Source organism: Salmo salar, chromosome 04 (genome assembly GCF_965601325.2).
Source record: "Salmo salar chromosome 04, fSalSal1, whole genome shotgun sequence".
NCBI lineage: Eukaryota > Metazoa > Chordata > Actinopteri > Salmoniformes > Salmonidae > Salmo > Salmo salar.
Window position 1 is genome coordinate 37134239 of NC_138294.1, and position 21837 is coordinate 37156075.

At 41.6% G+C, this 21837-nt stretch overlaps 1 protein-coding gene across 1 annotated transcript in view; it reads left to right on the forward strand.

Annotated features, from left to right (window-relative positions):
• The window catches only part of cfap54 (cilia and flagella associated 54), a 132366-nt gene that overhangs the window by 27155 nt on the left and 83374 nt on the right, over positions 1 to 21837 (forward strand). Inside the window, exons 16-26 of the mRNA XM_082973797.1 lie at positions 6430 to 6595; positions 6819 to 6914; positions 7373 to 7494; positions 7831 to 8019; positions 8335 to 8427; positions 9874 to 10059; positions 10318 to 10442; positions 10616 to 10763; positions 11015 to 11170; positions 11426 to 11548; positions 14486 to 14611. Of these exons, the coding sequence (XP_082829923.1) occupies positions 6430 to 6595; positions 6819 to 6914; positions 7373 to 7494; positions 7831 to 8019; positions 8335 to 8427; positions 9874 to 10059; positions 10318 to 10442; positions 10616 to 10763; positions 11015 to 11170; positions 11426 to 11548; positions 14486 to 14611 (1530 nt within the window). The remainder of the gene's footprint in view (positions 1 to 6429; positions 6596 to 6818; positions 6915 to 7372; positions 7495 to 7830; positions 8020 to 8334; positions 8428 to 9873; positions 10060 to 10317; positions 10443 to 10615; positions 10764 to 11014; positions 11171 to 11425; positions 11549 to 14485; positions 14612 to 21837) is intronic.

A 21837-nucleotide genomic window follows, 5' to 3' on the forward strand; every position in this document is an offset into this window, starting at 1 on the left:
TTTTCGGGTGCTGCTATAGGCCACCAAGTGCTAACAGTCAGTATCTGGAGAATATGTGTGTGATGTTAGATAAGGTCTGTGATGCTAACAGTCAGTATCTGGAGAATATGTGTGTGATGTTAGATAAGGTCTGTGATGCTAACAGTCAGTATCTGGAGAATATGTGTGTGATGTTAGATAAGGTCTGTGATGCTAACAGTCATTATCTGGAGAATATGTGTGTGATGTTAGATAAGGTCTGTGATGCTAACAGTCAGTATCTGGAGAATATGTGTGTGATGTTAGATAAGGTCTGTGATGCTAACAGTCAGTATCTGGAGAATATGTGTGTGATGTTAGATAAGGTCTGTGATGCTAACAGTCAGTATCTGGAGAATATGTGTGTGATGTTAGATAAGGTCTGTGATGCTAACAGATAAATGTATTTTCTTGGTGACCTGAACATTGACTGGTTATTATCTAGTTTTCCTCTCAAGAGGAAGCGTTTTACTGTTACTAATGCTTGTAACATGACTCAGGTTATCACTCAGCCAACTAGAGTGTATACTAATAGTGTTGGATCTGTGACATCCACTTGTATATATCATACACTACATGACCAAAAGTATGTTGACACCTGCTTGTCGAACATCTCATTCCAATATCATGTCCATTAATATGGAGTTGGTCCCCCCTTTGCTGCTATAACAGCCTCTACTCTTCTGGGAAGGCTTTCCACTAGATGTTGGATCATTGTTGTGGGGACTTGCTTCCATTCAGCCACAAGAGCATAAGTGAGGTCGAGCACAGAATCATCTAGAATGTCATTGTATGCTTGTAGTGTCAAGATTTCCCTTTCCTGGAAATAAGGGGCCTAGCCTGAACCATGAAAAACAGCCCCAGATCATTATTCCTCCTCCACCAAAATGTGCAGTTGGCACTATGCATTCAAGCAGGTAGCGCTCTCCTGGCATCCGCCTCCTGGCATCGGACTGCCAGATGGTGAAGCGTGATTCATCACCCCAGAGAACGCATTTCCACTGCTCCAGAGTCCAGCTTTAACCCACTCCAGCCGATGCTTGGCATTGCGCATGGTGATCGTAGGTTTGTGTGCGTCTGCTCGGCCGTGGAAACCTATTTACAGTGGCAAGAAAAAGTATGTGAACCCTTTGGATTTATCTGGATTTCTGCATGAATTGGTCATCAAATTTGATTTGATCTTCATCTAAGTCACAACAATTGACAAACATAGTGTGCTTAAACTAATAACACACAAATGATTGTATTTTTCTTGTCTATATTGAATACATCATTTAAAAATTCACAGTGTAGGTTGGAAAAAGTATGTGAACCCCTGGGCTAATGACTTCTCCAAAAGCTAATTGGAGTCAGGAGTCAGCTAACCTGGAGTCCAATCAATGAGACGAGATTGGAGATGTTGGTTAGAGCTGCCTTTCCCAATAAAAAACACACACAATTTGAGTTTGCTATTCATAACAAGCATTGCCTGATGTGAACCATGCCTCGAGCAAAAGAGATCTCAGAAGACCTAAGATGAACAAATGTTGACTTGCATAAAGCTGGAAAGGGTTACAAAAGTATCTCTAAAAGCCTTGATGTTCATCAGTCCACGGAAAGACAAATTGTCTATAAATGGATAAAGTTCAGCACTGTTGCTACTCTCCCTAGAAGTGGCCGTCCTGCAAAGATGACTGCAAGAACACAGCGCAGAATGCTCAATGAGGTTAAGAAGAATCCTAGAGTGTCAGCTAAAGACTTACAGAAATCTCTGTAACATGCTAGCATCTCCATTGACGAATAAACAATACGTAAAACAATAGAATGGTGTTCATGGGAGGACACCACGGAAGAAGCCACTGCTGTCCTAAAAAACATTGCTGCATGTCTGAAGTTCGCTAAAGAGTACCTGGATGTTCCACAGCGCTACTGGCAAAATATTCTGTGGACAGATAAAACTAAAGTTCAGATGTTTGGAAGGAACACACAACACTGTGTGGAGAAAAAAAGCCCAGCACACCAACATCAAAACCTCATCCTAACTGTAAAGTATGGTGAAGGGAGCATCATGGTTTGGGGCTGCTTTGCTGCCTCAGGGCCTGGACAGCTTGCTGTCACCGTAAAATGAATTCCCAAGTTTATCAAGACATTTTGCAGGAGAATATAGGCTATCTGTCCGCCAATTGAAGCTCAACAGAAGGTGGGTGATGCAGCAGGACAACAACCCAAAACACAGAAGTAAATCAACAACAGAATGGCTTCAACAGAAGAAAATACGCCTTCTGGAGTGGCCCAGTCAGAGTCCTGACCTGAACCCGGTTTGAGATGATGTGGCATGACCTCGAGAGCAGTTCACACCAGACATCTCACGAATATTGCTGTGCAGTTTTGTAAAGAGGAATGGTCCAAAATTCCTCCTGACAATTGTGCAGGTCTGATCCGTAACTACAGAAAATGCTTGGTTAAGGTTATTGATGCCAATGGAGGATCAACCAGTTATTAAGTCCAAGGGTTCACATATACTTTTTCCACCTTGCACTGTGAATGTTTACACAGTGTGTTCAATAAAGACATGAAAATGTAGAATTGTGACCTAGATGAAGATCAGATCAAATTTTATGACCAATTTATGCAGAAATCCAGGTATTTCCAAAGGGTTCACATAATTTTTCTTGCCACTGTAATTTAGCTCCCGACGAACAGTTCTTGTGCTGACGTTTCTTCCAAAGGCAGTTTGGAACTTGGTAGTGAGTGTTGTAACCAAGGACAGATGATTTTTACATGCTTCAGCACTCAGCAGTCCCATTCTGTGAGCTTGTGTGGCCTACCACTTCGTAGCTGAGCCGTTGTTGCTCCTAGACGTTTCCACTTCACAATAACAGCACTTACAGTTGACCAGGGAAGCTTTAGCGGGACAGAAATTTGACAAACTGACTTGTCGGAAAGGTGGCATCTTATCCCCGAGTGGTGCAGCGGTCTAAGGCACTGCATCTCAGTGCTAGAGGCGTCACTACAGACACCCTGGTTTGTATCCAGGCTGTATCACAACCGGCTGTGATCGGGAGTCCCATAGGGTGGTGCACAGTTGGCCCAGCTTCGTTCGGGTTTGGCCGGTGTAGGCCGTCATTGTAAATAAGAATTTGTTCTTAAATTAAAAAATGACGGTGCCATGTTGAAAGTCACTGAGCTCTTCAGTAAGGCCATTCTACTGGCAATGCTTGTCTGTGGAGATTGCATGACTGTTCACTCGATTTTATACACCTGTCAGCAACAGGTGTGGCTGAAATAGCTGAATCCACTAATTTGAAGGGGTGTCCACATACTTTTGTGTATATAAAATGTATTTGCCTTACCCTTACCCTCATCCCTCTCAGTTTTTCAATTCATCATCTATCCATGGGGATTTGGCCGTTTTAACAGTCAGTTTCTTTATGGGTTCATGCCTGTCAGTAACCGGAAGAAGCAATTTCATTAATGTTTCAAGTGCAGCTTCAGGATATTCTACAGCAGACCAACAAGTATTTTTCACATTTTCAATATAGGAATCATTGCAATACCTCTAACATCTCTGGAGAGACCTGAAAATAGCGGTGCAGTGACGCTCCCCATCCAACCTGACAGAGCTTGAGAGGAATGGGAGAAACGTCTTAAATACTTGTCTGCCAAGCTTGTAGCGTCATACCCAAGAACACTCGAGCATGTAATCGCTGCCAAAGGCGCTTCAACAAAGTACTGAATAAAAGGTCTGAATTCTTATGTAAATCTGATACCTCAATTTATAATGCATTTTCAAAAAAATATGAAATATCTGTGAAACAACACATGGAATCATGTAGTAACCAAAAAAAGTGTTAAACAAATCAAAATATATTTTATATTCTTCAAATAGCTGTCCTTTGCCTTGATAAAAATATTTTTTTACGTTCAAACGACTCTCCTGTAAGGTCGTGACTTGCGACATACGCCTAGTTTACTGAATCGGGTCACATATGCTGAGCACTTGTTGGCTGCTTTTCCTTCACTCTGCTGTCAAACTCATCCCAAACCATCTCAATTGGGTCGAGGTTGGGTGATTGTGGAGGCCAGGTCATCTGATGCAGTACTCCATCACTCTCTTTCTTGGTCAAATAGCCCTTACACAGCCTGGAGGTGTGTTGGGTCATTGTCCAGTTGAAAAACAAATGATAGTCCCACTAATCGCAAACCAGATGGGATGGCGTATCGCTGCAGAATGTTGTAGTAGCCATGCTGGTTAAGTGTGCCTTGAATTCTAAATCAATTCTAAAATCACAGACAGTGTCAACCAGCAAAGCACAGCCACACCATCACACCACCTCCTCCATGCTTCACGGTGGGAACCACACATGCGGAGATCATCCGTTCACCTACTTTGCATCTCACAAAGACACTAATGAACTTATCCTCTGCAGCAGAGGTAACTCTGGGTCTTCCTTTCCTGTGGCGGTCCTCTTGAGAGCCAGTTTCATCATAGTTCTTGATGGTTTTTGCGACTGCACTCTAAGAAATTTTCAAAGTTCTTTACATTTTCCAGATTGACTGACCTTCATGTCTTAATGTAATGATGGACTGGCATTTCTCTACTTATTTGAGCTGTTCTTGCCATAATATGGACTCTGTCTTTTTCCAAATAGGGCTATCTTCTGTATACCACCCCTACCTTGTCACAACACAACACAAGTGATTGGCTCAAACGCATTAAGGAGGACAGAAATTCCACTAATTAACTTTTAACAAGGCACAGTTGTTAATTGAAATGCATTCCAGGTTACTACCTCATGAAGGTGGTTGAGAGAATGCCAAGAGTTTGCAAAGATGTATTTTGAAGAATCTAAAATATATTTTGTTTTGTTTAATAGTTTTTTGGTTGCTAAATGATTCCATATGTGTTATTTCATAGATTTGATGTATTCACTATTATTCTACAATGTAGAAAATAGTAAAAATAAAGAAAAACCCTTGAATGAGTAGGTGTTCCAAACTTTTTACTGGTACTGTATATATATATATTTTCTGTAAATACATTTTTTTTGTTGTTTTACCGTTGTAGGATGGCCAAAATTTGGGTGACTAAATCAATGGAGGCCAGAGAAAAAAAGTGGTCAAAAATAAGGAAGATGGAACAGCTTTGACGTCAGCTAGGCTGGGTTGTGTGCGAGAATGAAGGCTACCTGACAGGCTCACTTTCCCATTGAACTTGTCATCTTTCTTCTCGAATCCGCAGGACATAAAATAATATTGAAGTAAGATAGATATTGATTTTCAGACATGACATGTAGTGTTTTCATATTTTAGTAAACACTGAGTATACAAAACATTAAGGACACCTGCTATTTCCATGACAGAGACTGACCAGGTGAAAGCTATGATCCCTTATTGATGTCACTTGTTAAATCCACTTCAATCAGTGTAGATGAAGGGTAGGAGACAGGTTAAAGGATTTTTCAGCATTGACCATTGTGACATGGATTGTGTATGCCATTCAGAGGGTGAATGAGCAAGACAAAAGATTTACAGTAAGTGCCCTTTGAACGGGGTATGGTAGTAGGTGCCAGGCACACTGGTTTGTGTCAAGAACAGCAATGCTGCTGGGTTTTTTCACGCTCAACAGTTTCCTGTGTGCATTAAGAATGGTCCACCACCCAAAGGACATCCAGCCAACTTGACACAACTATGGGAAGCATTGGAGTCAACTTGGGCCAGCATCTCTGGAATGCTTTCGACACCTTGTAGAGTCCATTCCCCCGACGAATTGAGGCGGTTCTGAGGGCAATAGGGGGAAAGGGGGGGTTGCAACTTAATATTAGGAACATACTCAGTGTATGCGCTTCTTATTCATCCGAAATTCCTGTTATTTTTCAAAGATTTCTCACAAAAACAAGCTTATCTCTGTAAAATGTCAAAGGAGCACTGAGCTTACCGCAAGCTTTTTATTTTCAAAGCCTTTTACATTTAATTCAGCTTGTGTCATTCTAATTTACCTTTTTACAACCATCGGAAACAGCTATGAAGACGACCACCACAACATGTCAAATCCTCAAAAGTTGCGGCGAGAAAGATGCACCGCTCTGTCAACAGAGCTCGGTGCTTATTATCGGATGTATTGGGTTACGAAATCTAACTTTTTTGATATACTCTTAATGAAATGTTAGAGAAACCCTGAACAATTTAGAACATGAATAATCACATTTGTCTTGGTACAATATATGTTATATATTTAATCACTAAAGCACGTTTTCACCCACTGGGTGGACACCCTACTACCTGATAGTAATGATGATAATGTATTATTGCATTGCTAGACTAGTGCTTTTCACTAGGTGCTTTGCATTGTGCAAGACTCTACACAACCAGCTCCGAGGTGACAGCTATTTTGGCCCAGGTCTCTCACCACACATCATTCTCTATTTACAGAAGTTTGCTGGGCCGGCCATGCATTCCCCTGCAGGTGGAGGAGAGGGAGAGAGGGTGAAGAGTCCCTCCCCGTCTCGCTCTCTCTCTCTGGTCCCCATGGACCTGCATCTGGAACTGCTGTCTGTCCAGCATAGAGTCTCCCTCAAGCTGCTCAACACCTGCCCAGGTATGTCAGCAAGGCCTCCAGACAGATAGACCTCCACCATCCCAGAATGCTTTTCTTTCCCAAGACATTATCCTCTATTTCATCATCATTGAAACGTACACAAAACCAAACCTGTATCCCTCTCTTCTTAAGAGTTATTGTTGTGCTCATCATCTCAAATCTGCCATCCTCACTTCCCCTCGACCCATCCACTCTGTATGTTGTGTTGTGTACCTTCCCTTAGCTGAGCTGCAGCAGCATGCTGGTGACAGTAGGAGATCTATGAGGCCCCCTGGTGGTGTGGAGATACCTGAGACCATGGCTAACAGAGCCAGAGGAGGTGAGACAGAGCACTGACCCATGGCCCTGCACTCCATACTTTACATGGCTGCATGAGGTTCTCAGCTTTGACACAAGCAGTTGTGTATTTCAAGCTGATATTGTGCTTAAGTTTGACTACTTCATGAATTAGTATTTAGGTAATGCATTAGTTATTTTACATTTACATTTTAGTCGTTTAGCAGACGCTCTTATCCAGAGCGACTTACAGTAGTGAATGCATACATTTCATTTCAAGCATTTCTTTTTTTTTTTTTTACAATTTTGTACTGGCCCCCCGTGGGAATCGAACCCACAACCCTGGCGTTGCACACACCATGCTGGCGTTGCAAACACCATGCTCTACCAACTGAGCCACAGGGACGACTATGTGTCATAATCATAATGTGTTATAGATATTATAGATATTGCCAATTATTGTGATAATGAATGTGTGGTCCCTAAAACCTCTGTTTACAGAGTCAGTGCTTCTGGGGCGGATCAGAAAGAATAAGATCTCCATAGCTCTGTTCCTGGTCCAGAAGGCTCTGCTGTCCCACAGGAAGGACCAGAACAGCAGCGCCACCAAGAGACTGCTAGAGGTAAAGACACAGAAAATGACATTGAAAATGTCAATTGAATATCATGTTGATTTTGATTTGATTTGATTTATTAGGATCCCCATTAGCCGATGCCAATGGCGACAGCTAGCCTTACTGTTGATATGACACATTATGATTGGAGACACATAATATCACAAATGCCATTCTATAAAAATGCTTCGCTTGTCCGTCATGTTGATATGTACATTACAAGAGAATGACTAATGCCTTTAATTGGTATACACAATAAATAGCTAGTTCTGCTAGCCTTACTTGAGGTTTGCCCACCATTGAGGTTTTCACCCATTCCTTGTATTCTCCCTGTGTTGGTCACAGGAGGCTGTTGTCCTGATAGAGAAGGCAGAGGTGGAGGAGAGGAAGCTGTTCAGCTCCTCTGGTCTGTCGGAGAGGAAGCAGAGAGGAGGAGAGGAGGAGAGAAACACTAGACCTCCTCCTCCTATCCTCCTGTCCCGTACCTACCACTCCATGACCTTCACCCCTGCACCCTACGCCCTGGAGGAACAGGTGATAGGACGTCTACACTAAGCAGACACTCCTGTCTGGAGCAATCATTGTGTAGCCTACAGCATGAGGATGGTGATCATTATGATTGGGATCATGAGGATCATATCCAGAGCAACTGTCACTCTAAGTACAGTCTGAAGTAGGGGCAGTAATGTTCTCATGCTACTCTCATACTGTATCTGGGAGGAATGACATACTGTATGTCTTTGTGGGTGCAATTTTAGGGATTCATATGATAGTGTTTTACTATAATGATAGTATGGTAGATCATATTATATAGACAGTAGCATGTTGTCTCTCCACGGTGTGGTGCAGGTGTGCTGGTACCATATCTATGCACGTGAGGCTGAGGGAATCAACCTGAAAGTCAGACTAGGAGACAGCAACCTGGTGGGCACTGGAGACAAGGTAAGTTACTCTACATAATGTCTACTGACACCTACACAGCAAGTTCTCACCTTGTCTGCTGCCCTCTTCAGGTACACATTTTATATTGCCATAGGTATGTCTTACAGTTCTGTTGCTTTTCAATGCAGCCCCACCAATGTTCCCACAATTTGTTTTTAGTACTGGCCAAATTTCAGGTCTGCTGAGTGCAAACTTGAACGTTGTAAAGATTCTTGCCGCATGTTTACTGTGAACACTGAGGCTGTACCTGCTTTAAGTTAGTTTTAACAGTGGCCAAGTAGCCTACTGTGGCTATTTGATCATAATGTTGGCCTACCAGAGTGGCCTACCATCAAAAACTATGCTACAGTAGCAGCAAATGTGTGGTGTTCAATGTAGGCCTACATTCCAAGAGACTTTTGAAGAAAAAAAACATGCAGGACTTGACATTAACCTGTTTATCCACTTGTCCTTTAGGCAAAGAGGTGACTGAAAATGTTTTGTTGTTTGATGAAAGAAACCACCTTACAAAATGTAATTAATTATTATTCCCATTATTACAGATAATCAGACAAATGATGCTGCAATCTGCCTATTGGCTACATAGCCGTCTCAAAATACAACACTGCCCCTTTAAGACATAAAAAAAACTCTTCACCTGACTTGCTTTTCAAAGATGTCTAGAAATGCACACATTTTGTGCTCTTGTAGGAAGCAACCACTCCCCCATTGTTGACTAGAAATGAGCTATAACTGGGCTAATAACTCACTAACTAGCAAAGAATATGAACAAGTGTGCACAGGTGGCTACATACAGCTCTCACTTTGATCTCAAAACAACCGCTTCTACTCATGACTGCTCATGCTGTAAACACAGTCCAGTTCAAAGTGAATGGCAGATCCATATATGGCAATATGGCTATTTGCATATTATGGCCCACCGGTCTGTGTAGATTAAGGCCTGAGTCGTGCCTGTCAATGCAATAGAATCCTACTCCAAATAGAATCCTACTCCAAATAGAATCCTACTCCAAATAGAATCCTACTCCAGTGCGCTTTGCCTACAAGAAAATCTCTCGCACTGAGTTTAGAATACTACATCTTGCATAGTTCGTTTTGCTTCAATATATTACATTGAAAGTGGCTAATATTGCGTTGGTTCGAGCACAATTCCCACAGTAAAGGGAAACGTTGATAGTGTTAACTAAAGGGAAAACTCTAGAAAGTTGAGTGAAGTTCAATCTCGTGCTTCTCTACGTAGGCAGATATTTCTTCTGTGCAGCAGTCCAAGGGGAGCTGCGCGCCCACGTGCAGCTTAGAGGGAAAATTGGCCACCACTAATTATTCCCAAGACATCTGTACTCATGGTTGGCCTAGCTAGATTCATAGAAATAGAATGAATAGATTTTCATTCTATTTCAATGGCTAGATTTTTCATAAACTCTTTGTCCCTGTGTTTCTGCCCAGGTTCCTGCATCAGGGGAGCGACTGCTACAAGTGGACTGCTTGGAGCCGAACCAGAAGTATGTGTTTGCTGTAGCAGCCTACGACGCCGGGGGTAAACTGGTGGGAAATGCCATTGGAGAGACGACCAGGCCGCTGCTAGCCTCCCTGCCTCTGCCACTGCCCACCACCTGGGCACACCTGGCACAGGTACTGAGGAAGGAATCATAACTCGAGATACACACTCACACCTCAAAGATTTATCATGTAACATGATATTCAAATCCTGTAGCTGTGTTTGTCAATCAAAGACTAGAGAGAAAGTTTGGGTTATAGCTACACACACATCTCACGTTAGGATTCGGCCCTATATAAGGTCACCGATTTATTGAGTGTGTGTGGGTTACTCTGTGTATAATCTGGTGACTGTAGGACCCTCTCTCCCTATCTGTGGTGTGTCCCATGCAGGCAGCGTACCATACAGGGCAACACGCTCTAGCCAAGAGAGCCTGCAGTGAACTGTGGAGCCACTTCAACCAGCCTAAAGGTCTTCAAGAGCCAGGGGCCACTTTAGAGGGGCTAGCTGAGACCAAGTGAGGACAACACACTCTGACTGAGGATATGTGTTTGTTTGAGATACTTATTCCCTCACATTTCTTTCTGTCATGGCTCTTGTTAATCTATCCCCTCTTTCACTCGATTTCCCTCTCCTTTTCTTATTCTCCCCCCCCCCCCCCCCCCCCCCCCTCTCCCCCCTCCTCTGCAGGCTGCGTTTGGAGACTCTGCAGCGCTCCTCTCCTCTCCTCCTCCACCTCTTCCTCTCCTCCATCCTTATGCAGACAGAGATCCACATCCAGGAGGGTGCGCTGTTCTGTGACACCCTCAGTGATGGGGGACCACTCATTTGGGGACAGGTAAGTACACTAAGGCACTGTTTCCTAAATGGATGGCTCCTTTATGGTCATGGCTGAGAACATTTGTTTATTTTACTTGGTGTGTCATAAGAAAAAGGGAAAGTCCAAGAGTCCCTGCGTGGGAATCACATGTGGTGTTTGGATTTTTCAGAATGTAATATATTTGACTCTGAGTGAGAACCAAGCATGACAGTGATAGATGTTAGAGAGGGTGGTATGATGGCAGCTGTGTTTACTTTTACCCCCTCCAGGAGGCCAGGTTGGCAGAGTGTGAGCGGATGCTGGTGGCCATAGACCTGGCTCTCTGGCTCAATGACAGCAGCGCTGCCCTGCAGGCCGTGGTGGGGTGTTATGGCCTGCTGGCCCCGCTCATGTTTCACCAGATCCCAGCAGAGCCTGTTGTACAGGTAAGGTACAATAAACCTACTGCGCTCCTGATTGACTCTTGGCTCTGAATGACTCACTGTTTCCTGGACCCAGATTAAGCCTATTGGTGTACGTCTAAGCACCTTCGATGTAGATTCTCCATTTAGCATGCTTTTTAGTTGTTTTTGGAAAAATGTTGCCTATTGTTTGTAAATTATTGCTTTACTATTATGATTATCACATTGCTGTGCTGATCTTGTAAATGTGGGTGTAAACAGTATGTATGTCTCTTCCAGGTGCTGATGAAGTGCCTGGTGGTGCTGACAGAGATCTCAGGAGTTGTAAAACAGAAACGCCCAGCCATCACCTCAGAGTCTCTTCTGCACATGATAGCCTGTATAACATATTATGTTGCCAAGGTAAACATGTGTTTGTGTGTGTTAGTTAATTAATAGGCTACACCAACAAAATAATATGGTGACTTTGAGAGAACTTTGAGTTTATAATATTTTCCAGAGAATCTACACATTTTCCTTCCCGAGAAAAGCCAAGAAATTACTGGGCATACTGGTATTCCCGTTCAAACCGAAAGTGCTATTTAAAAGCATATATTACCAGTGAAAAAAAACACTGAAATGATTATACCACTGTAAATGGAGAAATTAACACATTCATCTAAAGTTTTCTTGTTGTATTTGTTGCAATTTAATAAACTCAAAGTTCTCTCAAAGTCACCATATTATTTTGTTGGTGTAGCCTATTAATTAATGTAGACCTATGAAGCACTGTTGGCCAACTGGTAAAATATTATGCAGTCTAGTGAAAATGACAATTGTTTTAATCTACCTTTGACTGAAAGATGTCACTTGTTGGCCCTTTTCTATCTGCTTGCACCTGGCTCCAGCAAAGCTGTCATCAAGTCAAAGGGTGGCTATTTGAAGAATCTCAAATATAAAATATGTTTTGATTTGTTTAACCCTTTTTTGGTTACTACATGATTCCATATGTGTTATTTCATAGTTTTGATGTCTTCACTGTTATTCTACAATGTAGAAAATAGTTTAAAAAATTATTTAAAAATAAAAACGTTGAATGAGTAGGTGTTCTAAAACGTTTGACCTGTAGTGTAAATAGTGAAGAGAACAGGTCCCAAAATTGACCCCTGTGGTACACCTTTATGTACTTCAAGAAATTCAGAGTTAACCCCATCAGTCACGATAGCCTGAGTTCTGTCACTAAGAAACCATAAACAGGTGTCCGAGCTCAGGCCTATTCAGGACAACTTATTCATTAAAATAGCATGATAAACAGTATCAAAAGCTTTTGACAGGTCCAAACAAAGCAGCACATTTCATTTTCGTGTCTAAAGCTTTGACAATATCATTAACAACTAAAGTGGTTGCTGTAACAGTGCTATGCCCAGGACTGAACCCTGGTTGGTTTACATTCAAAATACATTTCTATGATTAAAAAAGAGCAAAGTTGTACATTTACCTAGTATTCTAGAATCTTAGTTAGACAAGGAAGACTTCAAATGGGGTGATAAGTATTAAGATCACTACTATCCTAGAGCTGATTTCTATACTTTTGGAATATTTCCTGATAACAATGTAAAGTAAAAAAGGGTGTTATTGAGCCAACAATGATAGGTTCTGCACACTTAAGCAGACCAGGATCCAATTAGTCGGCCCCTGTAGATGTATTGTTGTCTATTGCTAGCAAAGCATCCAGGACTTATTTTTCTGTAAATAGCCTAAAAAATATATATATATATTTGATCATTCTGAAAGTTTCCCCTATCAGCATCCAGCCCAATATCATTGTGAATAGGCTTAGAAGTTATTTGAAAGAGAGATAGCCCGCTGAAATGAAATGGTGATTAAAGGCATCAATGATGGCATTCTTTCTTTAATGAGGCCAGTGTCTGAATGAATTTGTTGTGTCAGAGAGGAGGAAGTAGGACCCTTCAGGAATTTGACAGCTTTCCAGACTTTAGCCGGGTTCCCATTACAATCTGAAAGAGTGGTTAATCAGATTTTGCATTTCTGATTTGTCTTACACAATGATTCCTCAGTTGCTTAAAAGCTTGCCGGTCCAAGCCTAAGCCTTGACCCAAGCATCATCTCTTTTCTGAATGACTTCTGATAATTCCGGAGTGTACCAGACATTCCATCTACCTTTAACCCTTTATTTTTTGAAGGGAGAACGATTATCCACAATAGTATTGAAGATATCTGCAAAGAGGCTCAAAGCTAAATCAGATTCAGGGATAGCTGAAATACAATCAAGGTCACTAAAATAAAGATAATGTAAAAAAAAAAAAAAAAAGTTTTTTAAATGCCTGTTCCCTGAAGTTTTTAGTCAAGGTCACTATAATATAGATAATGTAAAAAAAAAAAGCCTGTTCACTGAAGTTTTTAAAGTTCCTCTTTGTGATGAAACAAGGCTTAGATTTTTGTAAATAGATTTTTGTATCTCTAACACAAACAACTGGGAAATGGTCACTAATATATTGGGCGAAGACACCAGTAGAAACATATTGTCACGACTTCCGCCGAAGTCGGTTCCCCTCCTTGTTCGGGCAGCGTTCAACGGTCGACGTCACCGGCTTTCTAGCCTTCGCCGATCCACTTTTCATTTTCCATTTGTTTTGTCTTTATCTTACACACCTGGTTTCAATCCCCCAATTACTTGTTCATTATTTAACCCTCTGTTCCCCCATGTTTATTTGTGAGTAATTGTTTATTGTATTGCGGTCTGTATTGTGTGGCCTTGTATTTACGACGTGTATTGTGATATATTTTGAGTAAAATTGTTTTCTTTACTCTTATCTGCTGTCCTGCGCCTGACTCATCTCTCCAGCTACACACAGACGCTTTACACATATTTCTCTGGTGTATTCATGAAACGCTCACTAAGCTTTACAGGAATATGATTGACCATGCAGATAGCACAGATGGCTGTAGATAAGCCAGATTTAGACATTTCATATCATTTAACAGTGCCATTTCACGTCACATTGTTTTTAGAAATGATTTATTATATTTTACTGGTTTCTCTCACTTATTTATCTCTGGAATCGAGAATGGGTTTGGGCAGGAAATCTCTGGAAATCTCGGTAACCCAGATCCCGCTATTAAACCCTAGTGCGTGTATGTGTGTGAAAAAGAGGAAGAGCTGAAGAAGATTTTGCGCAGCCACCCGAAATGTTTGTAAGGATACGGCTGTGTGTCCCGTTTTGGGCCTTTGAGCTATATACCAACCAAAGAGGGAGAGCTGGAAAAGGTTTTAACACAGTGTGTGTGTGAGTTCCATTCATCTAGATCTATTAAGACCAGTCTTCTACTAACCCATAGGCCCTTCGCACCCTGGAGAAGCACCGTTTGGCAGCAAGAGTGATCGAACAGGGAAAGAAACTCCTCCATGATATCCTGGAGACCGTGCAGGGACCCAGTAAGCCCCTTCCAGTGGAGCCAGACGGGGTATGTACTGCACTGTAACCTATACTGCCTTTTAATCAATTACTCATCAAAGCACACCTCCATTTACAGCCCAAGCAGGGCATAAAATTAACACCTGCCAAATGCCGGTAGCTTTTGGTATTGGTGGGTAAGAATGTCTATTTCACCAGCCACGTTGGCGGGTGGTCAATTTGCAGGGCTCTACATTGTGAGCATTACATTCGCATTTGCTAATAAAAATAGAGTCAGAAGTCAAGTATGAGCACGTGCGAGTTGCGATTTATAGCAAAAAGCTGGAGTAGCTGTTTTCAATCTATTTCTGCAGTTTTGTTTCATAGAAATAAGTATCCTATATCCCACCTCACGCAGCATCAATGACTGGCTGGTGAGCTGTGAGTGAAGTGCTGATAGATACATTTTTTGGAGGCGCTGCGCACAGGCATAAAAGTTGGTATAATTTACTTGAAAGCCTACAAAGTGAGACTTTGTCCTCGTGTTTCTTGGCTATTTACATTGTTTTGTTCACAAGCTCGGTTGTTTTTCAATGTTAGTTGTAGTTGGCTTCAACTGCTTGCAAAGAGACGTGGTCTACTACTAGTCAGTTGTCAGATTCAAAATCTCACATAGACATGTGACAAGGCTTGAGTGGCCCCATTACTATGGTAACATCCCACTCTTAAGCCCCTGTTACACACAGCAATAGTGTGTTTGTCTGTTAATTGCCATGTTGTCTAAATGAAGCAGAGGATTCAAAGCATCACTACAGAAAAAAAACCTATACTTGGAAACTCATCAAATAGCCTCACGTTGTACAGTACCAGTTAAAAGTTTTTACACCTACTCATTCAAGGGTTTTTCTTTATTTGTACTATTTTCTACATCTGTCAACTATGAAATAACACATATGGAATCATGTAGTAACCAAAAAAGTGTTAAACAAATCAAAATATATCTTATATTTGAGATTCTTCAAAGTACCCACATTTTGCCTTGATGACAGCTTTGCACACTCTTGGTATTCACACCCTCTTAAGCTTTAGCCCCACCCATCTCCTTGCGTTCAGAGCGCACACTTGAGGCTCTGGCCGATGATTTGTTTACCTCTGGATATCATGAAAACGGCCTAACAAGCTCTGCTGGGAACAATTTCATTATGCTTTTTTGCAGACGTTTACTGACACCGGCCATATTCAACGGGTGTTGTACACTTTAGCTTACGACATGTAGCTAGCTAGCTAGGTAAACAATTAACCTAGCTAGGTAAACAACATGTAAGATCACACACATCACGCCACCTAATGTTAGCTAGGGAGCCAGCCAGCTAACGCTAGCTAACAGTACACTTTAGCTTGAAATGAAACAACTTTCTGTCAAAATTAGAAACGTGTAATATCTGAAAATGTAGCTTGCTAGACTATCTTACCCGTACAGTTGAAGTCGGAAGTTTACATACACCTTAGCAAAATACATTTAAACTCAGTTTTTCACAATTCCTGACATTTAATCCTAGTAAAAATTCCCTGTCTTAGGTCAGTTAGGATCACCACTTTATTTTAAGAATGTGAAATGTCAGAATAATAATAGAGAGAATGATTTATTTCAGGTTTTATTTCTTTCATCACATTCCCAGTGGGTCAGAAGTTTACATACACTCATTTAGTATTTGGTAGTATTTGAATTTTGGCCCATTCCTCTGACAGAGCTGGTGTAACTGAGTTAGGTTTACAGTCCTCCTTACTCGCACACTCTTTTTCAGTTCTGCCCATACATTTTCTGTAGGATTGAGTTCAGGGCGTTCTGATGGCCACTCCAATACCTGGACTCTGTTGTCCTTAAGCCATTTTACCACAACTTTGGAAGTGCGCCTGGGGTCATTGTCCATTTGGAAGACCCATTTGCGACCAAGCTTGAACTTTTTCTATGTTTAAGTTCTAGTTTTTCTATTTCTATGTTGTTTTTTTGGGTTGATCTCCAATTGGAGGCAGCTCGTCCTCATTGTCTCTAATTGGAGATCATATTTAAGTAGGGGTTTTTCTTCCTGGGTTTTGTGGGTTATTATATTTTGAGTAGTGTTTGTTTCTCTCTGCGTCACGGTTTGTTGTTTTGTCATTTTCAGTTATTTGTGTATTGCAAAGTTTCACGGATTTAATCAAATGTGGAACTACAACCACGCTGCACTTTGGTCCGCTCTTGTCGACAGCCGTGACACAATTGTACTATTGTGTACAGTGGTTCTACCCTTTAAAAGTTGCATCATACTGCAGCACACCTTGCGGGCTGCTGCAGAATTCTATGGCATGTTATTTAATTGTCAGCCATTGTTATCATTAATGCTAGTTAGTGCTAGTTTGACCACCGAAGGGCATCTTAGAGAAGCATTTGATAGCCTTCAATATTGGCTGTACTAGAGAATTTAAAACCTTTTTTGTACTAGAGAATTTAAAACCAGAGTATATGGGATTGATTTTAAGAAAGTCAGCTTAATTAATTTGATTCATATTATGGTGTTTCTATTCCCCAAAAATTAAAAAAATTAAACCCTCAGGGTTTCCGTTAGAATGGAAAGCAAAATATGGCGGTGTACAATGTGACGGTCGGGAATAGGCTACAATACTACAGTACATTTCCACACCCTAATTGTAGTCTAACCAATACCCAAACGGAGATTCAGTGAAAATAAAAATCTCATTGATTTATCAAGACCAGTCCCCATGCTTGTCTCAGAGCAGCGTGAAACGGTGCTGAAATAGTTGACCAAAGCGGGTAGGCTATTGCTTCAAATCCTATTGCTTCTAACTTTAATATGCTTTTAAATAAATAAGACCTACACCACTTTTAACAGGACATTACTCAACACTAGTGAGACTCATGTTGCCTACGGTAGGCCTACAGTATATCGTATAATATTTTTTTCAATGACTTGACTCTCAGCCAATTAGAGGATTAGAGGATTCTAAATTACTATCTAAGGGGCATTTTTGGTTAGAGCAAATCTGATCTGTGAGAATATCTAAGGGGCTTTTATATACACTACAGTTCAAAAGTTTGGGGTCACTTAGAAATGTCCTTGTTTTTGAAAGAAAAGCTAATTTTTGGTCGATTACAGGCTCAAAATGGCCAGAAACAAAGACCTTTCTTCTGAAACTCATCAGTCTATTCTTGTTCTGAGAAATGAAGGCTATTCCATGCGAGAAATTGCCAAGAAACTGAAGATCTCGTACAACGCTGTGTACTACTCCCTTCACAGAACAGCGCAAACTGTCTTTAACCAGAATAGAAAGAGGAGTGGGAGGCCCCGGTGCACAACTGAGCAAGAGGACAAGTATATTAGAGTGTCTGGTTTGAGAAACAGATGCCACACAAGTCCTCAACTGGCAGCTTCATTAAATAGTACCCGCAAAACACCAGTCTTAACGTCAACAGTGAAGAGGCGACTCCGGGATGCTGGCCTTCTAGGCAGAGTTCCTCTGTTCAGTGTCTGTTCTTTTGCCCAACTTAATCTTTGCTTTTTATTGGCCAGTCTAAGAGATGGCCTTTTCTTTGCAACTCTGCCTAGGCCAGTTTGTTCTGTGAAGGGAGTAGTACACACGTTGTACGAGATCTTCAGTTTTTTGGCAATTTCTCGCATGGAATAGCCTTCATTTTTCAGAACAAGAATAGACCGATGAGTTTCAGAAGAAAGTTATTTGTTTCTAGCCATTTTGAGCCTGTAATCGAACCCTCAAATGCTGATGCTCCAGATACTCAACTAGTCTTAAGAAGGCCCGTTTTATTTTGATTTTTAATTAGAACAACAGTTTTCAACTGTGCTAACATAATTGCAAAAGGGTTTTCTAATGATCAATTAGCCTTTTAAAATGATCAACTTGGATTAGCTAACACAATGTACCATTGGAACACAGGAGTGATGGTTGCTGATAAATGGGCCTCTGTACACCTATGTAGATATTCCATAAAAAATATGCCGTTTCTAACTACAATAGTCATTTACAACATTAACAATGTCTACACTGTATTTCTGATCAATTTGATGTCATTTGAATGGACAAAAAATATGCTTTTCTTTCAAAAACAAGGACATTTCTAAGTGACCCCAAACTTTTGAATGGTAGTGTAATTCAAAATTAATTAATAATAATAGTAATCGCTTTGTTTAAAAAATAATTATATTTTGGAGATTATTTAGTTTTCAAATAACCTAAAGTGAGCGAGAAAAAGGCCATTCTTGAACATGAGGTGAGACATTCTTACTAATTTGTAAATAAAGCCAGTTTGTTATTTTTAGAGGGAGAGAAACCAAAAGCCCACTGTCACCTCATGGGTCTCCCGGTTGCGGCCGGCACGGGTGTCGAACCATCATCTGTAGCAACACAGTTTGCACTGCGATGCAGTGTCTTGGACCACTGCACCACTCGGGAGGCCCCATCCACAAAGTTGTTCATACTGATCAATTACCTTGCACAAAGTATCTATTGTCCTGCTAATAGCCCATAATGGAGCTGTACAACGTGACCGGTCGGGAGTAGGCTACAGTACTACAGTAAGAGCAAAATAATCCTAACATTTCCACACCCTAATTGTAGTCTAACCAATATAATTATTTATTTATGTTTTTAGAGGGAGAGAAAGCAAAAGTCTCATGGGTCTCCCGGTCACGGCCGGCACAAGTATTGAACCAGCAGCTGTAGCAACGCAGTGATGCAGTGTCTTAGACCTTTGCGCCACTCGGGCTCTGTACAATGTGACCGGTCGGGAGTAGGCTATACAGTACTACAGTAAGAGCAAAATAATCCTAACATTCAACGCTAATTGTATTCTAAGTTTCTCTTAGAATAAAAACCTTAGTGTAACAACAGTTTTAGTAATTAATACTGACGAGTAGTAACAAATTAAATAAGTGTATTTTTCCCGGTGTGCGTGTGCAGAACAGAGGAATAGCAATTCTAACACTATTGTTCTAAGTTCAATCACCTTCTTCATTCTCATCATTCAGTTCATTGAAATTCAATTTTGAAGTTGTGCACAATGATCAGTTTCTATTTGGTTTATGTCGCCCATTCATTGTCAGTTAGAGACACAGTAGCGCCTTGGGACCCAAAAGCATAATCAGTGCTCTAACTCCCCCTTGCGCTGGTCTGGAGCAAAGAAGTAATGACGCAGGGTACCGTACTAAACTACAAATTACCTCTAAGTCCCGCAGCATAATTCTGAACTTTTAGTTGAGCAACCACTGTATGTTTTCTCGCATTATTTGTAACTTACTTTGTACATAATGTTTCTGCCACCATGTCTTATGAACGAAAAGGGCTTCTAGATATCAGTACAGCGATCACTCACTTACTGGAGGAATACTTTTTCTTCATCGAGTCGGACGGGAAGGATTTACCTCAGAGGCCCGACAAGGCCCTCTTCCCCGTCATTCGCAGGAGAAAGAAATGGCGGTATCGAGGACGAAGGTCCGGGTGCCTTGTAAGGATCCTTCGCCGAGAGGGTACTCTACCTTTACCATCGGTCCTATTCGCCAACGTAAAATCAATCAATAATAAAATAGACGAACTATGATCACGTATTTCCTACCAACGGGACATTAAAAACTGTAATATCTTATATTTCACTGAGTCGTGGCTGAACGACGACATGAATAATGTACAGCTGGCGGGTTTTAAGCTTATTCGGCAGGATAGAACAGCAGCCTCTGGTAAGACAAGGGGTGGCGGTCTGTGTATATTTGTAAACAACAGCTGGTGCATGAAATCTAAGGAAGTCTCAAGGTTTTGCTTGCCTGAGGTAGAGTATCTCATGATAAGCTGTAGACCACACTATTTACCAAGAGAGTTTTCATCTGTATTTTTCGTAGCTGTTTATATACCACCACAAACCGATGCTGGCACTAAAACCACACTCAATGAGCTGTATACGGCCATAAGCAAGCAGGAAAACGCTCATCCAGAGGTGGCGCTCCTAGTGTCCGGGGACTTTAATGCAGGGAAACTCAAATCAGCTTTACCTAATTTCTACCAGTAGGTTAAATTTGCAACCAGAGGGGGAAAAAAACTCTAGACCACCTTTACGCCACACACAGAGACACGTACAAAGCTCTTTCTTGCCCTCCATTTAGCAAATTTGACCATAATTCTATCCTCCTGATTCTCCTGATTCTTGCTTACAAGCAAAAACTAAAGCAGGAAGCACCAGTGACTCGGTCAATAAGAAAGTGGTCAGATGAAGCAGATGCTAAGCTACTTTTTGCTAGCTGTTTTGCTAGCACAGACTGGAATATGTTCCGGGATTCTTCCGATGGCATTGAGGAGTACACCACATTAGTCACTGGCTTCATCAATAAGTGCATCGATGACATCGTCCCCACAGTGACTGTACGTACATACAACCAGAAGCCATGGATTACAGGCAACATCCTCACTGAGCTAAAGGGTAGAGCTGCCACTTTCGAGGAGCGGGACTCTAACCCGGAAGCTTATAAGAAATCACGCTATGCCTTCCGACGAACCATCAAACAGGCAAAGTGTCAGTACAGGACTAAGATTGAATCGTACTACACTGTCTCCGATGCTCGTCGAATGTGGCAGGGCTTGCAAACTATTACAGACTGCAAAGGGAAGCACAGCCATGAGCTTCCCAGTGACATGAGCCTACCAGACAAGCTACATTCTTCTATGCTCACTTCGAGGCAAGTAACACTTAAAGCATGCATGAGAGCATCAGCTGTTCCAGACGATTGTGTGATCACGCTCTCCGTAGCCGATGTGGGTAAGATCTTTAAACAGGTCAACATTCACAAGGCCACTGGGCCAGATGGATTTCTAGGACGTGTACTCCAAGCAAGTGTCTTCACTGACATTTTCAACCTGTCCCTAATGGAGTCTGTAATACCAACATGTTTCAAGCAGACCACCATAGTCCCTGTTCCCAAGAACACTAAGGTAACCTGCCTAAATGACTACAGACCCGTAGCACTCACATCTGTAGCCATGAAGTGCTTTGAAAGGCTGGTCATGGCTCACATCAACACCTTTATCCCAGAAACCCTACACCCAATTTGCATACCGCCCCAACAGATCCACAGATGATGCGGCCTCTTGCACTCAACACTGCTCTTTCCCATTGACTACAGCTCAGCGTTTAACATCACAGTGCCCTCAAAGCTCATCACTAAGCTTGGGACTAAACACCTCCCTCTGCAAATGGATCCTGGACTTCCTGACGGGCCGCCCCCAGGTGGTCAGGGT